This window comes from Microcaecilia unicolor, chromosome 1 (genome assembly GCF_901765095.1).
Source record: "Microcaecilia unicolor chromosome 1, aMicUni1.1, whole genome shotgun sequence".
Lineage (NCBI taxonomy): Eukaryota > Metazoa > Chordata > Amphibia > Gymnophiona > Siphonopidae > Microcaecilia > Microcaecilia unicolor.
The window spans coordinates 378603500-378628023 of NC_044031.1; the positions used below are offsets into that span (position 1 = coordinate 378603500).

At 44.7% G+C, this 24524-nt stretch overlaps 1 protein-coding gene across 3 annotated transcripts in view; it reads right to left on the reverse strand.

Moving 5' to 3' along the window:
* Nucleotides 1-2433: 2433 nt before the first annotated feature.
* Nucleotides 2434-24524, reverse strand: part of TST (thiosulfate sulfurtransferase) — a 44844-nt gene continuing 22753 nt past the window's right edge. For all 3 annotated transcript variants that reach the window (XM_030210135.1, XM_030210144.1, XM_030210153.1), the window contains one exon: nucleotides 2434-5601. In XM_030210135.1, the coding sequence (XP_030065995.1) occupies nucleotides 5279-5601 (323 nt within the window). In that variant the 3' untranslated portion in view covers nucleotides 2434-5278. The remainder of the gene's footprint in view (nucleotides 5602-24524) is intronic.

A 24524-nucleotide genomic window follows, 5' to 3' on the forward strand; every position in this document is an offset into this window, starting at 1 on the left:
TTGTTCTTCCAGCCTAAAACTAAAAGTAGCATGAAGCACAACAGAACCACACCAGTAAAGAAAGCGTCTGGGCCAGAGGTATGAATTATCTTTTTGTGAGAAGCAAGGGATTGGTGCCTTCTGCTCATTCTCATACGCCAGAATCAGGTAGCAGTAATTTCTTAGAGAATAGAAGAACTACTGAGAGAAATGGAACAATTTGCTTTCACAAAAGCAGGAGACACATTCCTATCAATCACAGAAACTCTGCTTACAGGAACAATCTGAGTGTGTGTGTTTTATCTGCAGCAGTAGTGCGAACCGAACACTACATCATCATTTGAGGTTCATCCAATCTTCATTTTTTTATGTTAATTTCTTCTTCCAATGTAGTTTGGACTTTGGCATCTTGCACAATGAGCTGTGGTGGGAAGATACAAGGTACCTTAGCCAATGAGACACAGTCCTCAAAGTAACTTTTCTTATCAGTTTATCTGCCTACAGATATATTAATTATGGCCTCTAAACTTTCATCCCGCTCTTTCTTCTTTACCCTTTGATTTCTCTAATCTTTGTGTTCTTTCCACATCACATTTCATCTTTGCAATCACGTTTTTTACAAACACCTGGTCTTGGCTAAGCTGAATTTATTGACTATATTTTTTTATTGTACTGTCTTCCAAATGTTCTGGTTTTTAAATTAGGGTCTACACCACAACCTCGGATTACTCTTGCTAACTTACCTTCATTCACAATCACATCAAAAAGGCAATGGCTAGACAACCAAAGCTTGCTAACAGGTTTATGCTAACTGTGATCTGTTTCCACCCCCTTTCTCTAATTTAGCATTTTAAATACTGGCTTAATATTAGCCCTAAATTTCTGTTAAGTGGTTTCACTAATGAAAGGATTTAATTTAAATTTGCATACTAGTTGAGTTTGTCTTTAGAAGTGCACACTTTTGGGGCAATTGCCTAATTGGAGGTGCTAAGAATACACACAGCTGCCAGTATTTTAATTATTTACCTCTTAAAAGATACTAGCGTGAAAATATACGTGTGTCATGGCACCTGCTTTCACTGTGGGCAAGCACAGGGGGAGATTGGGCAGAATCTGCACGTATGCACTTAGATTATGCAACAGCCTGCCGAATGCAGCAGTGATGAGGTTGCCTTTATCCTCAGGGGCCCTTTTACTAAGCTACAGTTAAAAAGTGTCCTGTGCTAGCAGCGGCAGCTGTTTTTACTGCGGGCCAGGGCCCCTTTTACCATAGCGGGTAAAAAGGTTGAAAAAAAAGAAATGGCCGTGCGGCACGTTTGCACTTGCTGTGCGGCCATTTCAGGAGGAGGAGGAGAGCACTTACCTCCAATCGTTGAGGTGGCGGTAAGGGCTCCCACACTAACCCGGCAGTAACTGGCAGCGATTATCGCCGGGTAACCCCCCTGAAGAAATATTTTTGTAATATTTCCGCTAGCGCCGGCAATGGTGCACGCTGGGGGTGGAACTACCGCCGACACACATGTTGGGCTGGCGGTAGTTCCAGGTTGCCACACGGCAACCCTTTAGTAAAAGGGCCCCTCAGTGCTTTTACTATAAACCTTCAATGCTTCTACTATAATCTTCAGTGCTGCAGCTATAATTCACCAATAGAATAAATCCCTGAGCCTGATCTCATCTGTAGGTAGGCAGGCAAACTGTGTCCTTTTCGTGAATTTTCTTCCTGCATTTCCAGAAAGGAATCTAAGGTACAGGAGAGTTGTAGAACAATAGAAGTGTCTAGTCCAGTGCTTCTCCATCTTTTTATGGCTGTGATACCATGATTGTGGCCAAAATAAAGTTGTGTGATGCACCTTTGGCGAGCCCACCTAGGTCGTGGTACCAAACTTATTTTGTGACCCCCATTTGGGGCCTCAACTCATAGTTTGGGAAGCACTGCTCTAGTTTAATCAATAAGAGGTTCGGGTGGCAGCAGAAACCCTCCTTTATTTATTTATTGCATTTGTATCCCACATTTTCCCACCTCTTTGCAGGCTCAATCTGGCTTACAATACATCATGGATAGTGGAAATATAATAGAAAAATAGGCATTTAGTGTTACAGAAAAGTTTTGGTAACATGATAATGATAAGACATGATAATAGTATGACAAGCAGATATTATAAGACATTTCTAACCATGTGTGGAGATTTATATATAAAACTCAGACCTCTCCTTCTAACAGAATCTTAGGTTTGAATCTTCCACCTCTGATCTTTCCAAGGCTAGGGTGAGCCTTCCAGCCTGCCTTACTAGCATAGTATCTGGGCTAGAAAGCCTAAAACCTGTGTTGCAGAGACCAGCACAAGCTTAAACACAAGGAGATAGACTGCAGTTTGCAGGTGTCAAATCCACTGCCCTTTCTGGATACTAAAGGAATTGTGGAACCCTCTTTATCCCTTCATCTTTTGCATAACTAAGGTGGGGGGGGGGGGGGGGGGGGGAAACTAGACTATTTCTATGATTAAGGCCAATGAAGACATACAGGGTCCCAGAGCGGAAACTGGGGAGGGGACTACAAACCCTACCAGCAGGCTATGTCTCTTTCACTTTAAGGCAATCATGGGGCCCCTCAGGTGCCCTTCTTGCCACCCCCTAAAGCTGGCCCCAAAAGGCAACTGACTCACAAACCTTATGGCTCAGAGGTAAATCATCTTAAGGCTGAAGTGCTTATTACCTCTGGCAGGAAAGTCTGTAAGGTTCCAGCACATCTAAAGAAATCCCAATCTGAGAGTCACCCTTTGGAGCCCAGACTGCCTGGCTTATTCCATGAAGAGTGCCAGTAAACGTAACAGGACTGGTAATATAATTAAGGAGAGTTGCTAATTCTATCTGCTCTCAGCAGCAGGAGATATGTGGACATCTACCAGCCCAGTGGTAGGAAATAAGAACATAAGAATAGCCATACTGGGTCAGACCAATGGCCCATCTAGCCCAGTATCCTGTTTCCAACAGTGGTGGCCAAGCCAGGTCACAAGTACCTGGCAGAAACCCAAACAGTCATTACTACTTTATTGAAAAACCATAATCAAATGCTTCTGAGCCTGTCATTTGAGTCGGCAAGTCTGCCGCAAGTACTATAGTTGATGCGATGTTCTGCAGTCCCCGGAGGCAGGTTGTTTGAATGAAATGCTATCTTCAATAAGTGCCTCAGCGTCGGGCAGTAGAGCTTTTCTATCAGCGCTGAAGCTGCAGATGCAGGATAAGTAGTCGCCAATTACCAGTATCATTGTGCTTTATTTATTCAGAGTTTCCTGTGGCACTTGATGTCTTGAAAATGCTATATTTTCGTTTTTCAAATTAGTGTGTAATACTCATTAACTCCTAGCTATTACTCAATTGCCTCTCCTTGTTCCATCTCGCCCAGCACTTCCCTCGCCCTTAATTGTCTTGTCTGTCTGTATTATTTTTAGATTGTAAGCTCTATTGAGCAGGGACTGTCTCTCTATGTCAGGTGTTCAGCCCTGCATGCATCTGGTAGCGCTATACAAATGTTAATAATAATAATTAACATTTGATTATGATTTTTCAATAAAGTAGTAATGTCACTTTTATGGAGGTTTTGGTTCCGGTTGGCAAGTGATTGATGTCATGCAGTAGGCTCAAAGGTTTGAAATAACTGAGCGCTGTAGGAGACCTAATAGCCTGGCCACTGATTTTTATCTGATGCCTCCGGTTCCTTTTTATTCACATCACAGTATCTTTTGTTCCCTTTTAATATATGATTATTTTTTGAGGAGCATTAGCATGTTTATTAAATTCATGGTTGTTTCCCCCTTTTTGTTGCTGTTAGAAACTCAAATAGTGGCCACATTCCATAGTACCAATCCCAGGGCAAGCAGTAGCTTCCCCGTATCTGTCTCAATAGCAGACTATGGAGTTTTCCTCCAGGAACTTGTCCAAACCTTTTTTAAACCCAGATATGCTAACCGCTGCTACTACATAGGAGTCAAAAAGGAGAAAAGCACTGCTGAAATACAGAAGGGAAGTATATGAGCGACCTTGTATATATGTTTAAAACTGTTGAAGTTCTGTTTGGATACATACTGAATTGCCTTGCTACTGTTGGATTATAACTGACTTTACAGACATAAGTAAACTCTGGTTCAGAGCGACTATAATGGAAATGACTGACTAACTTGTATGGAGCATTATAAATATATACGAACAGCTTATTCAGCCTCCTGGAGTAATCCAATCCTGACCTTGGTCCCTGAACCAACAGATCTGATAGTGTGCTTGGTTCCCACTCCAGAGGCAAGCGCTAGGTAGCTGCCTAGGCAAATACTCTAATATTGGAGTTACAGTTATAAACTTCCATGATGTATATGCATATGTGCAGAAAGTACACAATAACATTTATGCCAGCCCTTGAGCTGGTATATGTGCCAGTCAGTGGTGTATGTTTGGGTGGGCAAGGGTGGGGAGCTGACTACAGTAAGGACATTGTACCCACCCATGTCGGCTGTCGGGCCACCCAAAATTTGAGATCTGGTTACACCACTGGTGCCAGTATCTACATATACCCACATTCTTTCACACCTACATTAGTTATTTTATAAAGTCAAATAGCTGAGCACTTGACTTTATCAAATAGGTGTAAAATAGGCATGACTTTATACATTGCCCTCCACGTCTTAAGTTATTACTTGTTTTCTGACTATACTTAGGCTAAACGGGTTAGAGAAGACAACTAAGAGGGAATACAATAAAGAGAGGATATAAAATCATTGTGGTATGGAACAGTTATGTATGTTTTCAAGAGTAGAGGACATTCTGTGACACTAATAGCTAGCAGATTTTAAAACAATTAAGAAACTGATTTTTTTTTTCAGTCAATGCATGATTAAGCTGTGAAATTTGTCGTTGGATGATATGGTAGTAATATAGCTGTAAGAAAAGTTTGGACAAGTTTCTGGAGGATAAGTCTATTAACAATAGCTGGTAAGCACAAGGATCGCCACCTCTGCATCTGGGAAGGGATCTTCCAGGTATTGATATTGGGTTTGATGGACACTGGTTTGACCCAGCATGTCATCCTACTTATGAGCTCATTTTTGGGGGTGACTCTTGGGTCTTATTTTCTCTTCAATCATGGACTACAGAGATTCTATGCTTCCCAAAGCAGGGACTGTTTCTTCTGTGTGATTTATAGAAGTTTAATAGTAGTAGTAGAAGGGTGAAAAGTTTATGATGTCATCGAGTTAGGATGGCAACAGTGCAGCAAATTCTTTCATTGGCCCTCAAATTGGAATCAGTGGCGTTAGCCAGCCCTAGGGTGTGAAGCATCAGGAGAGTTGCGCTTCCACTCCGTGATTATGTGCTCCGGCTTGGCTCGACGAAACCACTCTGCCCAGGACCCATCATAGATGGCAGTGTCTTCCTTTCCAAGAAGGAAGGCTGCCAGTGCCACATGGCATGCTGTGACCCCTCGACGGCATGTAACCGCCAGAGGCTTGCCGAGGTCAATGTTCTTTTCCTTAAACATTTTCTGGATTTCTTCCAAGGACTTCTCGTGCCCAGACTCAGTTAGGAAGGTATAGAAGGGCATATTCACTGTGCCGGGAATGTGGCCTGGATAAATCCCTAGAAAGGAAGCAGAAAAAGGCATGTATTTATGATTTACAGTGTTGTTATATGATACGCTATAAAGTACAATGTATATCAGGTGTTGCATAAAGATGTTGAAAATTACCCTAGGAAATTTGTGAGCTTATATTTATACCTGCTGTTTACTATGCACAAATTCCCAGGATTAAATTTATATGCACATGCTTGTATTTTTGAAAGCACGTGCATAAAGGCAAACCCCTGCCCAGATCCACCCCGTACATATGTAATTTTACACACATCTCAGATAGGCAACTTTATAAGTGCCTACATCCACACATAAAACACTATGTATAGTGGCTTTTAAAATTGTTCTCATTATCCCCCATACCATGTCAATAATGTTGAGCCTATGGCAAAACTACCTAGTGGGACAGTAAGCAGTAATGTATTTATCATTGCAAGGTAATTTTTGGTTTAGTAATAGAAGTTTTAGGGGTCCTTTTACAAAGGCGTGCTGAAAAATGGCTTAAGGTAGTGTAGGCATGGGTTTGGGGCGCGTGCCGATCCATTTTTTAGCGCGCCTGTAAAAACGGCCTTTTTAAAATTTTTGCCGAAAATGGACGTGTGGTAAAATGAAAATTGCTGCACGTCCATTTTGGGTCTGAGACCTTACCGCCAGCCATTTACCAAGTGGTAAAGACTCACACAGTAACCGGGCGGTAAAAACCTATGCACGCCAAATGCCACTTGGCGCGCGTCCGTTACGCACGCCTGAAAATAAAAAATATTTTTCAGACGCGTATCGGACACACGCCAAAAATGAAATTACCGCAAGAGCCACGCAGTAGTAAGGCGATAACTCCATTTTGGCATGTGTTGGGCGCATGTAGACGCTTACGCCGCATAGTAAAAGGACCCCTTACTAAATTATATTTGAATCTTTTTTTATTGAAAATTTCATTATATAAGAAACACCATAAACAACAAACAAGCACATTTGAATTGGGGCATGAAAGAATACAAACAAGCATGAATCAGAGGAGGGCTTGGTTTCTTATAGCCACACCTCCAAACCAACATAGTTTTACTAAAATAATATTTTTATGTTTTAGATGATAGAACTTTCTATGTCATTATTGAGTTTTGTTGAAGTTTTATGTTAGTTTATGTTTGTTTTTATTGTAACTTGCTTAGAATTTGATAAGCGGGATATAAAACTTTTTTAAAATACATAAATAAATACATGGCCTATTTACTGGCTTTGAAGAAATGGAATTTTCAATTGAATTAGAATGAAATCTCAGAGTGGCACCCTTAGTCTCATAATCAGAGATGTTAGGTGTTCAGTAGCAATACAGCTCAAAATGGTTTACCATGCCTACCACATGTGACTATGATGTCAAATTTTGAAGCACATGAACGTCCCAAAATGCTGAATTAGAAGTCCATGTACTTGAAATGTTCAAATCCCAATTTTGCAAAGGCAGGATTTGGACGTCCGACACTGCTGTATGTCCACCTAGCAAGGGGGTGTGTTGTGGAGGTGTTTTGGGCAGGACTAGTGAGGGCATTCAAATGGCAGATGGAATTTAATGTGGACAAATGCAAAGTGATGCAGATTGGGAAGAAAATTCGAATCATAGTTACCTCCTGCAAACTACCCCACTCCAAAATTACTACCCACTAGCTGTCTCACACATTCTGTAAACTACCCTACTCCCAAAAAACTACCCTCACAACTAACCCACCACTTGTCAAACTGCCCCCACTCCAATAAATAACCCCTTACAAATTACTCCACACCCGAAAACTACCTTATTTGCAACTGACAATACCCTGCAAACAGACCTCAATCCTAAAAACTATATCCTGCAAATTGTCCCACCCCGAAAACAAGTCCACCACAACTACCCCTATATGCTACATACTGCTCCCACCCTAAAGCTTGCTACCCCACAATTACCCCACCTCCACACCTGCTACCTCCTCCACAGTCAAAAACACATGCCCAGCACACACAAAATAGAACAGAGATATATACACACACCCAACAGATCAACATAAAGGGAATATGCCAAGCTATTTGATATCTATTGTACATTACTCATTAGGGGAAACGCTGTATAATACTCATAATCTACTTTTTGTTTGATGAGTCCTAAAGGCATTATTATATAGAAACTAGTAAAAAAGCCCCATTTCTGATGCAAATGAAACGGGGGCTAGCAAGGTTTTCTTCAGAGTGTGCATGTGGGAGTGTGTGTCTCTGCCCTCTCTCCCTCCCCCCTCAGAGTCCAGTCCTTCAGTGTTAAGTTTCCTGCTGTTCTGTGTTTTTGTTACAGAGAGAGTGAGGGCATCCCTCTCCCCTCCCCCCTCTGAGTCCTTCACTGTGTGAGATTTCGTGCTGTGCTGTTTTCCTTCACTCATGGGGAAACCAGATATCTCTGGCGCTTCACACTTCCGGCTGGAGGCTTCATAGAACGTTGGTCTTGCCTTTTATATATATAGATACCTGAGAAGTCTGTTTGCATATTAGGAAGCCAAATTTTGGCAATTGTTACCTATTAATTTAAGGCCTTTGCCTTTAATATCTTTAAGAAGGGTTTAAAGACTTCAGTATTCTCTGAATACGATTAAGAAATAGTCATGTTACCTATGCTAAATGTTTATTTTATGTTGCATCCTAGATGTTACTGTGATCTAGATTCTTGCTGTAATCCGCTTTGAACTATGTAAATGGAACTAGCGGACTATAAGAAACCTAACTGTAACTGCATATACAGTTTCATTTTTTGGTATTGCTAATTCTACTGTGCAAACTACTTAAGGAATTAGTTTTCTTACTGGTTGCTATGTGTATGGTCAAGTAATATCTGTTGCTATGGGCAGGGTCAGATTAAGCCATTGGTAAACTCTGTACAGACTTTGTGTCCAAGAGTTTAAGGGAGCTCTGTGAGTTATGCTCAGCACTCAGGAGGTTAGAATTGCCAGCCATTTGGATTTTTTCAAAGTCAGCAGAATTTTACTTCAATGCCCAGAAGACAGGAAGCAGAGCTTCCAAAGTAAATAGGGAGGTTTTCGGCCAGTCCTGGATTTCCAGCAACCTCATCGTGATGCGTTATGGGGGTCTTTTACTAAAGGTTAGCTCGAGTTATCTGCAGCAGATTCCATTTTATTCCTGTGGGCCCTGCTGCAGATAACTCGAGCTAATCTCTAGTAAAAGACCCCCCCCCCCCCCTTTAGCCTTGAAAGTAGTTTTTGGGCACTGGAAGACCCCGGGTCAAGTCACATATCAAGAATGGTGGAATATGGTATTTCAGACTTATAAATATGATACCTTTCTGGCTAAAAAGTCATGTTGCTATATCACTTATAAGGAGAAGTGGTCTTTGTTATTGTCCTACTTTAGAGGTGCTTGATGAGAAGTGTTTTTCTTTTTTCTTTTCTTCCTCTCCACTCTCTCTCTCTTCTGTCCTTTACATGATTTTTGCAATTTGTATGCTGTTGTACTGTTACACTGAATTGTCTTCTGTTATTCTCTTTTAAATTTAATAAAAATACTATGACCAAAAAAAAAAGACCCCCCCTATGAGACCTGCAGTACTACTTTCGGTAGGTAGAATCAAGTACTATAAATACCACAGCACTTTCAAGGATGTATGTTTAAAACCAGAACTAGACAAAAAGTCTCTCTCCTGGAACTGGATATTTTATTTATTTTTATTTCATATTTGTATCCTACCTTATCTCAAAGCGGGTAACAATTAAAACATATGTAATCCCACATTGTATGGGGATTACTGAGAGAGTACATTCCCTAGAGATTCACTGGGAGGTCCGGGGGGGGGGGGGGGGGGGGGGGGAGCCCAGCCCAGCCCAGCCCAGCCCAGCCCAGCCCAGCCCAGCACAAGGGGAGTAGTTTTGAAATAAAATGCAGTCAGATAGTGCCCTGGGACTGAGAGTGATGTAGGGGGAAGGGGGGGGGGGGGGGGAGGAGATTGAAGGACATAAGGAGTGTTTACCCTTTAAGGAGGTCTTTGGTTGCCTACAGATTTCAGCTACCTACACTGTCCCCTGCCATTGACCTGCATCCTGATAATGTTTCATTCTGGCCAGAGGCTGTTTCCAGATGTTTTGCTTCCCTTAGTATTACCTCTGTTTGTCAGTGTATGACACCAGAGGTAAAGGGGGGGATAATTCATAAGTAAGTTTTTAAGACCAGTTAGGAAAGTGCAGGAATAGCTAAACCTTTAGTGGAAAATAATATAGAAAAGGCTTGTTAGTAAAGGTAAGAACGAATACTAACGCTAACATATTTTTAAAATACTTTTCTTACATATGGAATATGTGGAGGGGCATAATCGAAAGGGGCGCCCAAGTTTTCCTGAGGACGTCCTCGCAGGACGTCCTGGCGAAGGGGCGAGGAGACCCGTATTATCGAAACAAGATGGGCGTCCATCTTTCGTTTCGATAATATAGTCGGGGATGCCCAAATCTCGACATTTAGGTCGTCCCTAGAGATGGATGTCCTTAGACTTGGTCGTTTCTGATTTTCAGCGATAATGAAAACTAAGGACACCCATCTCAGAAATGACCAAATGCAAGCCCTTTGGTCGTGGGAGGAGCCAGCAGTCATAGTGCACTGGTCCCCCTGACATGCCAGGACATCAACTGGGCACCCCAGGGGGCACTGCAGTGGACCTCAGAAAAAGCTCCCAGATACATAGCTCCCTTACCTTGTGTGATGACCCCCCCCCCCCAGAATCCCCATAACACCCACTACCCACAACTGTACACCACTACTATAGCCCTTACAGGTGAATGGGGGCACCTACATGCGGATACAGTGGGTTTGTGGTGGGTTTTGGAGGGCTCAAATTTACTACCGCAAGGTGGGGGGTGGGGGTGGGCCTGGGTCCGCCTGCCTGAAATGCACTGCATCCACTAAAACTGCTCCAGGGACCTGCATGCTGCTGCGATGGACCTGAGTATAACATTTGAGGCTGGCACAAAATATTTTTAAATTATTTTTTTTGAGGGTGGGAGGGACTTGGTGACCACTGGGAGAGTAAGGGGAGGTCATCCCCGATTCCCTCCGGTGGTCACCTGGTCAGTTCAGGCACCTTTTTGTGGCTTGGTTGTAACAAAAAAAAAGACCAAGTAAAGTTGTCCAAGTGCTCGTCAGGGACGCCCTTTTTTCGATTATGGGTCGAGGACGTCCATGTGCTAAGCACGCCCAAGTCCCGCCTTCGCTACGCCTCCGACACACTCCCACGATGGAAAGCAGTTGGGAACTCCCAAAACTGGCTTTCGATTATGCCAATTTGGGCGACCCTGGGAGGACACCCATCTTCCGATTTGTGTCGAAAGATGGACGTCCTTCTCTTTCGAAAATAGCCTGATAGTATTTCTAAATACTTCTCTTCCATATAGAATTTACCTGGAGGTGAAATGCCTTTGTCCCAGGGGAAGATGCACTAAAACAATCGTTAATGCCCTTCCCTTACCGATTCCTTAGAGAATCGTTAGGGAACGGCCATGCATCAAGGAAAGGGAATGCAAATCAGCTGCTCGTTGTAGCTTACTTGCATTCTCTATTCCCTCGGAAACCAGTCAGCCAGTCGAGCATGCGCAGAGCAGTCAAGCGTTATGCCGGCTGCTCTGTGCATGCCAAAGATGTCCAAAAAGGATGTCCAAAAAGGACATCCCTGACGAGCACTTAGAGCCGCGGGCCGGAACGCAAGCTGCAGCTGCTGGTACAGCCGGTGATCCCTGCCGCCCCACTCTCGGAAGAAGGAGGTGTATTGCGGCTGACCGTGCAGACCCTCCTCCCCGGGAATATGTGGCTCTGGGGGGTGAGAGTTGCAAATTACCACCGTCGGCATCGGGACATGCGAGGATGCCTAACCTGGACGTCCTTTCACTGAAACATTAAAAAAAAAAAAAGGACGGCCCTGACGAGCAATTGGACGTTTTTCCCCAGATTTTTTTTGTGATGGGTGCTCTTCTGCGAGGACGTCCAAATAAAAAACTATTTGGACGTTCCTTTCGATTATGCCCCCCTACAGGTCTCTCTCCAACAATCACAGCACGTTTAGCTGACACCGGTGAGAGCTAAACTTGCTGTGACTGGCGGAGAGAGACCTGGAGGGGGCATAATTGAAATGGATGTCCAAATAGTTTGTTTTATTTGGACGTCCTCGCAGAAGAACACTCATCACAAAAAAATCAGGGGAAAAACATCCAATTGCTCGTCAGGGCCGTTCTTTTTTTTTTTTTTTTTTTTAAAGGTTAAGTGAAGGACGTCCATGTTAGGCGCTTTAGAAGGATGGCCCTGATGAGCACTTGGACGTGGCTAGGCAGTGAAGGATGTCCATAAAGGACGTCCCTGACGAGCACTTGGCCTTTTTTTCCCCCCAATTTTTTTTTTTTGGTTACATTTATAGAAGTTTTTAGAGGCTGCGCAGCCCCAACGAGAGGTACAGACCTCCCGTTAGATTTTTCGCGGTTAGGCAATCGGTAAACCATAGTGCATCTCATTACAATACGATTCCTACACATTATAATACTAGTTTGCTCATCTGCATTCTGTTTTCCTTAGCTGCTACTGTGATCAGAAAATGGCTCACAGAAGCATTTAGTGCATGCCACAGTTTACTACTTGCTCCTTATTGGCTCGTTAATGGCTGGTTAAGTTTAGTGCATCTGGTCCCCAGTGTTTTGTTGTGTTTTGCAGATAAATCTAGCTATGCAAACTGAGAAAAAAACCAAACAAACAAAACAAATCTGTGTTGGTTCTAATGAACTGAATGGGTGTGAAAGTACCTGGTTTATGAGAGCTGTAAAATCTTTTGTCTACCCTGTGATTTGTACTTCATGTGAACTTTCAATTGAATCTGTTTGTTAAAGGAATGTGTTATGGGAATGAGTTTTTCTGTTCCAGCTCCATAAACTTCCTGCTTTTCTTAAGGGTACAAGCACTGTAAACTGTTACAGGCAATGCAATCTGATATAAACAATGTTCAACATCTAATATAATAAAACGCACCGTGAACGTTCTAATGAGGACAACGTTCTGAAGCTGGTTCGTGGGGTTCGTGGAGTTCGTGGCGTTCGTGGTGTGAAGCCATCCAGCCGTCTCTGCCCCGCCCTCGCGCCTAAACAAACAAATACAGAAGCGAAGCGTCAGGGAAGGAGGCGGCGCTCCCGACCTCTAGCCTTCCCTTCGCTGTGTTCCGCCTTCAAAACAAGGCGGAACACAGCGAAGGGAAAGCTAGACGTCGGGAGCGCCGCCTCCTTCCCTGACGCTTCGCTGCACGAACCGCCACGGAGGTAAAGTTAAAAAGAATTAAAAAAAAAAAAAAAGGGATGCATGGATGCGAAGGGGGGGGGGGCATGGATGCGAGGCATGGATGCGAAGGGGGGGGCATGGATGCGAACGGGGGGGGCATGGATGCGAACGGGGGGGAGAAGAGGGCGGGCCAGGCTGGGACATGGGAGAGAGAGTAGCATGGATGCGAGGGGGGGGGGGTCATGGAAGGGCGAGAGGGGACTTGCTGGAAAAGGATGAATGGAGGCGGCAGGGGACAGAGGAGCATGGATGGGTATGGATTAGGAGGGCAGGGCACAGGGAGAGAGGGGAATTACTGGAAATGGATGAATGGAGGGGGCAGGGGACAGAGGAGCATGGATGGGCATGGATTGGGAGGGCAGGACTCAGGGAGAGAGGGAAATTGCTGGATAGGGAAAAATGGAGGGGCCAGGTGACAGAGGAGCATGGATGGGCATGGATTGGAAGGGCAGGACTCAGGGAGAGGGGAATTGCTGGATAGGGATGAATGGAGGGGACAGATGGGCATGGATGGATATGGATTGCAGAGCAGGCCTCAGGCAGAGAGGGGAAATGCTGGATAGGGAAAAATGGAGGGGCCAGGTGACAGATGAGCATGGATGGGCATGGATTGGAAGGGCAGGACTCAGGGAGAGGGGAATTGCTGGATAGGGATGAATGGAGGGGACAGATGGGCATGGATGGATATGGATTGCAGAGCAGGCCTCAGGCAGAGAGGGGAAAAATGGAGGGGCCAGGTGACAGAGGAGCATGGATGGGCATGGATTGGAAGGGCAGGACTCAGGGAGAGGGGAATTGCTGGATAGGGATGAATGGAGGGGACAGATGGGCATGGATGGATATGGATTGCAGAGCAGGCCTCAGGCAGAGAGGGAAAATGCTGGATAGGGAAAAATGGAGGGGCCAGGTGACAGATGAGCATGGATGGGCATGGATTGGAAGGGCAGGACTCAGGGAGAGGGGAATTGCTGGATAGGGATGAATGGAGGGGACAGATGGGCATGGATGGATATGGATTGCAGAGCAGGCCTCAGGCAGAGAGGGGAAATGCTGGATAGGGAAAAATGGAGGGGCCAGGTGACAGAGGAGCATGGATGGGCATGGATTGGAATGGCAGGACTCAGGGAGAGGGGAATTGCTGCATATGGATGAATGGCGGGGACAGATGGGCATGGATGGATATGGATTGCAGGGCAGGCCTCAGGCAGAGAGGGGAAATACTGGATAGGGATGAATGGAGGGGGCAGGTGACAGACAAACATGGATGGCCATGGATTGGGAGGGCAGGGCTCAGGGACAGAGGGGAATTGCTGGAAAAGGATGAATGGAGGGGGCAGGGGACAGATGGCCATGGATTGGGAGGGCACGGCTCACACTGTCTCTCTCATATACAATGTCTTTCTGACTCTCACTCTCACACACTCTGTCTCACACAGTATCACATTCACTCTCTATGTGCCACACAGTCACTCACACACTCGCTTGGTGTCATACACTCACTCTCACAGAGAATCTGTGTCTCACACACACTCTGTCTCTTGCCCACACACACACACTCTCTCTCACACTGTGTCTCACATACACACTTGCACACACTCTCATTCTCACACACACTCTCTCACAAACACACTCACACCCAGAGTCACTCTCTCTCTCACACACTCACACTTTCACTCTGACTCTCAAACACTCACTCTCACATACACTCACCCAAACATACACACTCCAAGGAAAACCTTGCTAGCGCCCGTTTCATTTGTGTCAGAAACGGGCCTTTTTTACTAGTATACCTATAAAGAACAGGCAACTTGCCTTCATACAAACGAGGGCAGAACAATCAATAAAAAAATATCTTTAAATTTAGTTTTGACAGTTTCCTGGTACTGGAGGAGGAGGAGGAGAGTTGACGCCTGATAAGAAAAATGACAAAACAGCCTGGCCAAAATTGGAATCTGCTGAGGAAGCAGCATCTATGCAATAGTGCTTTGTGAATATATGTAAACATGCTGACATTGTTGCTTTATAGTATTTTTTTTGGAGGGGGGGGAGGGCACAGAGGTGGGCTGGGGAGGCAATGCATTACTCTGTCTCTCCTTTCCCCCTCATGTCACAGCTCCCATTAAACCATAAAACTCCCATTAAACAACAAATCTTTATAGCCCAAATCAAATGCCATGTTCATAGCCTCATAGCTATATATAGATAGATAGATAGATAGATAGATAGATAGATAGATAGATAGATAGATAGATAGTGCATGATTAAAAGCTTTCACAAACTACTGCCCAGCTGTTCAGCTTGCACTTTGAAATTTCGCCCCTGAGGCTTGTCATCCTGAGACCCATCCAAAAAAATCTTTAGGGTCCAGACCTTCAGTTTGAGAACTCATTCCTGCCTCATTAAGCAGCTTGGATCAAAGAAACTAAAGGAGAAGGTTGTCATGTTGAAGTACAAATTTTGATAATGAAACAGTGATTGAATAGTCACATAGCAAACACCCTTAGCCAACAGATTTCTTTTCCACTGAACATAATTAACTTTGTATGAACTTGGCTGCTAATAGTGTGCTGAACTGGACAATGTTGGCACATTTAGACTGACTATTGACAGTTCTGCACGAAGGAAACCCTTCCCTCATTAATCAATACCTTCTCTGTGAAATAGTAATAAAAAAAAAGGCAAGTGCATATAATATACTACTGCATTCCACAAAGCAAAAGGAGCAAGTTCCCACATGCCAACTTTTTTTTTGTAGGCAGATGTTAAATGCTCCCAGGTTTTAATATAATTCATGTTTAATGTGGGATAAAATGCCATAAGTAAATAAATAGATAGAAAGAAACTCTGAATGTTGAGCACTTGATTCTCATAACATGATGTCTGTTTAGTGGCCCTTTACCAGAAAAAAAAAATCTCTATATGTTTACAGTATCCTCCCCACCCCACCCACCCACCTACCTATTCCAGACCTGCCCAGTCCCCCGAGCCGCAGGCTGCCCTCCTGGCAGATGGCTTAAGCCACCCTGGTGGTCTAGTGGATTCTTCAGGACAGGAAAGATCCCCAGTCTTTCCTGCCCGCTGTTGGTGCTACCCTTCTCGCTCAATGCTGCCGCATCTTCTTTAAAATGGCTGCCGAGACAACAGCAGCCTCGTAAGACTTCAGTGGAAGTCTCGCAAGCCCGCCGCTGGAAGTCTCAGAAGTCATTTTTTTTAAACGATGCGGCAGCAAGAGTCAGAGCCGGCAGCAGACAGGAAAGACTGGGGATCTTTCCTGCCCTGAAGAATCCACTAGACCACCAGGGTGGCTTCAGTTCAAGTATGCGTCGGGCACCTGCGACTCGGGGGAGGAGAGGCAAACAGATCATGGCCGTGCAACAGGCAATAGCAGGGAGTGGGAGGGAGCCCTGCCTGAATTTAACAACTGACTCACAAAATGTTTAAAAGTAATCGGCTCTTCCAAGCCGGTGCGAGCCGGCTCCAGCACACCACTGTATTGGAGGATATGCATACATTAGTATGTGACTCCAGGTTGTGTGGAAAGTATTGTTTGCTACGCTATTCTGACTTGCTCATCTTGAGCAAAATCTGAGACATTTGGTGATGTGTGGGGACGCAAACAGGTCAATAGTTGAGAATCCCCACTTTCAGAATAGGGAAGATATAATTGTGATCTTGATGGACCACTCGTGAGTTTGAAGTTTTCTGCTCAGCAAATGAGGAGAATGTTGAGCTTCCCCGGGAGGTATGACGCTATGATGGTGGAACTGAGGTCAATAACAATTGTCCAAATGTGAATTGGTCCTTTGCACAATTGTTTTGAGCCCATGCCCCCTGTTTGATGACATAATATATGACAGCCTTATTGTCCATCTGTACTTGAAATAATTGATTTGTCAAATTGTTTCAGAAAGGACAAAGAGTTAGTTGAATGGCTCTGAGTTCTAACAGGTTGATGCTTTGCATTTGCTCCTTCACCGTCCAACTACCTTAGGTCGTATGATGTACCAGATGAGCTCTCCAGCCTTGTTTGGAAGATTCCATCTTTAATAATATAGAGGGGGACCAAGGTTGAAAAGATGCCTCTATAATGAGAGTTTCTTGGACAATCCACCACTGTAGTGATCATTAGGGGTGTAGAGCAATTGGTATCTTGGTTGTCAACGTTTGATCAAAGTGTGACCACTGATTCCTTAGATGCCATTGCAACTGTCTAATGTGAAGCCTTGCTAGAGGTACAACATGAAGTGTTGCCACCATGTAGCCCAACAATGGAAGATGGACTCTGGCTGTTGGAACATGTATGGTTTGAATATGTGGTACTAGCGAGATGAAAGGCTGTACTCTTGAGAGAGGTAATTCTGCGAGAGGTAATGGAGTGATGATATGTGCTCCTATATACCCTAGTTGTTGTAGTGGCTACAAATGTGATTTTCCAATGTGTACAAGGAAACCTACTCTGTTTAGGAGACGAATAGTAATCTGCAGTGTGTGAAGTGCATTCTTTGATGTCTGACATACAATTAACCAGTTGTCCAAATACAGGAATACGACTAGACCACTCTGATGAAGATGGGCTCCAGCTGTGACCACATATTTTGTGAACACTAGTGGTGCTGAAGTCAGACTGAAAGTAAGCACCCAGTACTGATAGTGATTTTTACGGAGAACAAAGCAAAGGAACTGTTTTGACGCTTTATAAATTGGTTTATGAAGATATGCACCCTGTAAATCCAAAGACCTGAGCCATACATGGCGTTGCAAGAATGGAAGGATGGGAGGTAGTGTGGTCAATTGGAATTTTTCATTATGATACATTTGTGAAGTTTGGGTGGGATGCATTTTTTTTCGATTGCCTGTGCTGCTACGAGTCAGGATACCTCCAATTCTAGGAGATGTATTTGCTCTACTGGAGTTGTGTAAGAAGATTGCATTCATGGTGGTGGGAAGTGAAAGAAATTGAGTTGAGATCCATTCTGAATGATCATCTGTATCCAAATGTCCGTGGTGATGAACCTCCAAGCATTGCAGAAATACTGAAGGTAGTCTCCTATTTGAAAATGTGGATAGCAAACTATGTAAAAAACTGGTACTCGTTCTATGCAGGTCATAACTGAGAGAACCACACTGCTTGCTACATTTGCACTGCAAACAGACCGTAATAACATCTTGAGACTTTATTTTCGCCATATGAACTCCACTTTTCTTGGGTCAAAAATACAGATTTTTCCAGACTTTTCCAAGGACACCCAGAGAAGAAGAAAAGTTTTCCTGTCACTAAAAGAAAGAGTTCTTCGTTTAGGTGGAACTTTTCAATTGAGGTTTCCTTGTAAATGTTTTATTACTATTGAATCTATATCATATATTTTTTTTGACCCAGGAAAACTACAAGAATTTATTACCTCTAAAGAATAATGTTGTAATAGGCACTGTATTAAGCGCTATTCGGCTGCGATTCTCCGCCATCTCTCTCTGTTCACTTAATTTGATTGCTTTTTGATTTTGGTTATTTTCCTAGATCTTGGATCATAATTTGTGGTCGATATAATGTAGGATAATTTCCGTTTTGATTTAATTTCCTTTAATTTCATCTTGATTGATTTATGTTGTATTGCATAAATGTAAATTTGAAAAAAAGTATAAATAAAATATTTAAAAAAAAATAAACTGGTACTCGGCTTGCCCAAAGTCACAAGGAGCAGCAGTGGGAATTGAACCCATATTGCCAGGATTAAAGCCCGCTGCACTAACCATTAAGCCACTCCTCCTCTGTTTTGGACATTTTGCATTTGGACGTTTTTTGTTCAAAAATGGACCAAAAAAAGACGTCCAAATCACAAGACATCTATAGCGTTTTCAAACACAAAAGATAGACATCTATCATTTTGAAAATGACCTTCTTTCCTGTTCAGAATTTGGATGTTTTGTAAAACGCCCAAATTCTGATTTAGACATTCTATCGAAAATGCCCCTCTTTGCGTTGCAACTGAGTGGCTCTACAGAGGTCAGGAAATAAAAACACCCCCTTTTTAAAATGTAAGTAGTGTAAAATTTCCTTGCACCTTATTGTCTAATGATAGCTTCCCATATAGTTGGCAAAGCTCATCCTACCAGCTACTATAGTAAGGAGGAAGCCTTGGGTGGAAGGTGGCGCATATGTCACCAGCTGACAAAAACAGCAAGAAACAACTCCTGGGAAAATTCTACCTTACTGTGTATTGCAGAGCAGAATTAGCAACTCACAATGCTACCTTCCATCCCCCTCACCCCAGTGTGCACAGACCCTCATCCTCATTTTCTGCTCTTGCCCTTCCCAGCATTGATTATCCCAAGTGGGAAAGGAGGAGAGTGGCTGCACAATGAGCCACAGGCTCTTCCTCCTCTGCCATACAGAAATAACTGCCAAATCTAAAATGCAGAGCTCTACGGTGTTGCATGAGGTTCAAATTCATCAGTCAGAGCCAGAGCAGAGGACGGTGATGCAGCTTGATATAGTGTTGTTCCACTCCTCCTCCACTCGTACTAATGAACGCAGGTTTAGGTGGAGAGGACATGTTAAGGTGGGGTGCATGTCTGTTGGCCCCCTTCTCCAGCTCACACACACAAAAGTGCCTTTTTCTCCAGCACTGGCACCTTGCTTCCCCCCTACCCTCTTGGAAAGGCAGCACTCTCTCTTCCCCCCAGTTCAGCAACTCTCTCTCGCTCACTTCCCTCCCTGGTCCTTTAAGCATCTCACCCTAGATCAACAGCAGCGGCAGTAGCAGCAGCGCTGAGACTGGGCTGTGTTGGCCAGCCTGCGGGACCTTCCCTCTGCCACTCCCATCTCATCTAGAAACAGGAAATAGAATCAGAGGAGGTGAGACCAGCATAGGGAAGATCCCACGGGTTGGCCAAAGCACCCCAGTCTCAGGGCTGCTATTACTGCCACTGCTGGTAATCTAGGGTGAGATGCTTAATGGACTGGGGATGGGAGTGAGAGAGTGAGAGAGTTGATGAACTGGGGAAGGGGGAGTGTTGCCTTAATGCGAATGGAAGGTGGAAGGAAGGGGAGGGGAGGGAAAGGACTGAGCTGCATTACCATAGGATGGGGGGGAGAGCAAGGGAAGAGACTGAGCTGTCATACCATGAGGGGAGGGAAAGGACTACCATACCATTTGGGGGAGGGAAGGGAGAAAGCTGCCATACCACAAGGGGTGGGGGGGGGGGGGGGAGGGAAGAGAGCTAAATGAAGCCAGGATCTGTGGGGAAAGAGGGAAAAATACTGGAGACATGAAGTGGGGGTGAGAGTGGGCATAGAAAGGATGGCAGGAACTGTCGGGGGAGGAGGAAAGGAAGGGATTGAGAAACAGGGAGAGATACTAGATACCCCATTTGTGGGGGGGGGGGGGGGGGTAGGAAAGAGAGAGGAACATTTGTTGAATTCCCAGGGAGGAGGACAGAGAGAGAGATACATACAATGCATTAATCAAAAACTTACCAAAGTAACTGACTGGCTAGCTGACAGCCATCTTGCACTAAACCCAAAGAAATCGAAGATTCTCCTCTACACACATCAACCAACCAAAACATTTGCAGCACCGATTCAACTCTGCTCTGTACGTCCCTTTAGTCCATGATGCCAAAATATTGGGAATCATCTTGGACTCCTCTCTATCTTTCATTCCACAGGTTTCTGCTATAGTGAAACACTCTTTCCATAAACTTCACATTATCTGCTCCATAAGACCTCTCTTACACCCCCCTGCCTTAAACATCCTTGTGCACTCTTTAGTAATCAGTCAACTTGATTACTGCAATGCCTTGTACAAATAACTCCATGTCAAAGATCTCCAATACTTGCAATTAATCCAAAACACTGCTATTAAAACTAATTATTGGCTGCAAAAAATTTGACCACGTTACCCATTAAAAGCAGTGTACTGGCTCTGACCCATCGCATAACATATAAACTGCTGCTTTCCATAATCAAAATCTATACTGCAGGTGAACCAGCATATTTATCTTGTCTTTTAATCCCTCACGTGCACAGGTCCTCTCAACAAAATCAGTTTGTAATCCCAACCTTCTGAGAAACTAGGCTTAATACCATGTGGCACTCTATTTTCTCAGTCCAAGGACAAACTACCAATCCACCTTCATCTCCCATCTTCCCTGCAGCAATTTAAAGCAGACCTTAAGACCTTCTTATTTGCAGATACCTTTGACTAATTCAGCCCATTTTACTTGTATGAGGGCTCCAGCTACTTGAACTACACAATTCCCTCCCTACTTGTATTTCCCTCCCTACTATTCTATTAAACAATGTATTTCATTCCCTTTCCTCAGTCTGTCGCTCAGTTTTTTCCACCCTTCCCCCATTGCTCTTTATTGTTAGCAGCCTACATATTTTGATAGGCGGGATAAAAACCCTTAATATACTTGGAAACTTAATATTAAACTTGGAGAGATACTGGACCCTGGGGGATAAGTAGGAGGGAGGGGAAAAAAGAGGGAGAGGACAGAGACAGAGGGACAATGCCGGATACATTTGGGGGGTAGGGATACAGAGGGATGATGACAGACATATGAGGGGGTTAGGGACACAAAAGGTGATGCCTGACAGGGCAAGAATGTGGACACAGAAGAGGGATGCTCAACATGGTGGGAGGATGGGGCAGGGGCACGGGAGATACTGGACAGGATGGATAGCGACATCGAGGGAAGATGGATTGTGGACATGCAGAGAGAAGAAATGCCAAATGAACAAAGATTTCCTGGCAACAGTTAACAAAAGATAGAGGAAAGCAGAAATCAGAGATTAGGACCAGACCACAAAGGTAGAAAGAAAAACTTTATTTTCTGTTTGATTAGATGATGTCAGTTTTTGGAATGTATATCTACCAGACATGATTTTAGGCATGGCTGGGGCCCACAAGAAAAACTTCCAGCATAGCGGTGGTAAATCTCCAGCTTTGGGGTGGGTCACCCTTGGAATCTCTGGTGAGTGCTGAAGATGGAGGGTTTAAAAGTGAGCTATGGTGGGGAGGGGGAAGTGTCTTTATAAAGAGCTATGGGTGCGTATGTGTGTACTTGCTAAAGGGAAAGTGAGATTTTAGAACAGAACTAGCTGTATGTGTGTGTGTGTGCGCATGCCAAAGGGTGGTGTGAAGATAGCTATATGCATCTGTACAGATTGGGGGGGAAGGGGGTGTTTGATAAAGCCATTAGTATATAAATACTAGGCAGGGATTTCAGAAAGAGAAGGATGGAGAGAGAACTGGGTGTCTTGATGAGGGAGAGAAAGAAAGATGGAGTTGTGTGTGTGTATGGGGGGGGGGGGGGGGTACGCACCCTGAAGAAAAGAGAAAAGAGGAGACTGAACCTGCCAAGGGGTAATGATCAAGCTGAGGGAGAGGGTTCAAAGTAACTGGGGAGTGAAACTGCTAGGGGGAGTCAAGCCTGAGCAGGAAGAAAGCTGAAAGGGGGTGTCAGGTCTGAGACTCAGAGGATGTGGGAAATTACAAATAAAGAATGCAGAATTTTCAATTTGTTTGTCCAGGAGGTTATCAATAGAAATCAAACAAAATAAAACATGGAAAAGAAAATAAAGATGATACCTTTTTTATTGGACATAACTTAATACATTTCTTGATTAGCTTTCGAAGGTTGCCCTTCTTCGTCAGATCGGAAATAAGCAAATGTGCTAGCTGACAGTATATATAAGTGAAAACATTCAAGCATTACTATGACAGTCTGACAGGGTGGGAGGATGGGGGTGGGTCGGAGGTATGCATGGGGACATCAAAGCATATCATTGATATTCTAACAGGATGGGTGTGGATAGGTGAGGGGTGGGGTGATCAACAGAAAGGACTTAACAAGGATCTGGGGTTCCTAACCCATTATAAACCATAAAGCTGTATGTCTCTGTTGATCACCCCATCCCTCACCTATCCACACCCATCCTGTTAGAATATCAATGATATGCTTTGATGTCCCCATGCATACCTCCGACCCACCCCCATCCTCCCACCCTGTCAGACTGAGCGAATGCTACATACCTGTAGAAGGTATTCTCCGAGGACAGCAGGCTGATTGTTCTCACTGATGGGTGACGTCCACGGCAGCCCCTCCAATCGGAAACTTCACTAGCAAAGTCCTTTGCTAGCCCTCGCGCGCCCGCGCGCACCGCGCATGCGCGGCCGTCTTCCCGCCCGAAACCGGCTCGAGCCGGCCAGTCCAGTATGTAGCAAGACAATACACTTCAAGGGAAGACACAACTCCAAAGGGGAGGCGGGCGGGTTTGTGAGAACAATCAGCCTGCTGTCCTCGGAGAATACCTTCTACAGGTATGTAGCATTCGCTTTCTCCGAGGACAAGCAGGCTGCTTGTTCTCACTGATGGGGTATCCCTAGCCCCCAGGCTCACTCAAAACAACAACATTGGTCAATTGGGCCTCGCAACGGCGAGGACATAACTGAGATTGACCTAAAAAATTTACCAACTAACTGAGAGTGTAGCCTGGAACAGAACAAACAGGGCCCTCGGGGGGTGGAGTTGGATCCTAAAGCCCAAACAGGTTCTGAAGAACTGACTGCCCGAACCGACTGTCACGTCGGGTATCCTGCTGCAGGCAGTAATGAGATGTGAATGTGTGGACAGATGACCACGTCGCAGCTTTGCAAATTTCCTCCATGGTGGCTGACTTCAAGTGGGCTACCGACGCTGCCATGGCTCTAACATTATGAGCCGTGACATGACCCTCAAGAGCCAGCCCAGCCTGGGCGTAAGTGAAGGAAATGCAATCTGCTAGCCAATTGGATATGGTGCGTTTCCCTACAGCCACTCCCCTCTTGTTGGGATCAAAAGAAACAAACAATTGGGCGGACTGTCTGTGGGGCTGTGTCCGCTCCAGATAGAAGGCCAATGCTCTCTTGCAGTCCAATGTGTGCAGCTGACGTTCAGCAGGGCAGGAATGAGGACGGGGAAAGAATGTTGGCAAGACAATTGACTGGTTCAGATGGAACTCCGACACAACCTTTGGCAGAAACTTAGGGTGAGTGCGGAGGACTACTCTGTTGTGATGAAATTTGGTGTAAGGGGCCTGGGCTACCAGGGCCTGAAGCTCACTGACTCTACGAGCCGAGGTAACTGCCACCAAGAAAATGACCTTCCAGGTCAAGTACTTCGGATGGCAGGAATTCAGTGGCTCGAAAGGAGGTTTCATCAGCTGGGTGAGAACGACATTGAGATCCCATGACACTGTAGGAGGCTTGACAGGGGGCTTTGACAAAAGCAAACCTCTCATGAAGCGAACAACTAAAGGCTGTCCTGAGATCGGCTTACCTTCCACTTGGTAATGGTATGCACTGATTGCACTAAGGTGAACCCTTACGGAGTTGGTCTTCAGACCAGACTCAGACAAGTGGAGAAGGTATTCAAGCAGGGTCTGTGTAGGACAAGAGCGAGGATCTAGGGCCTTGCTGTCACACCAGACGGCAAACCTCCTCCAATGAAAGAAGTAACTTCTCTTAGTGGAGTCTTTCCTGGAAGCAAGCAAGATGCGGGAGACACCCTCTGGCAGACCCAAAGAGGCAAAGTCTACGCCCTCAACATCCAGGCCGTGAGA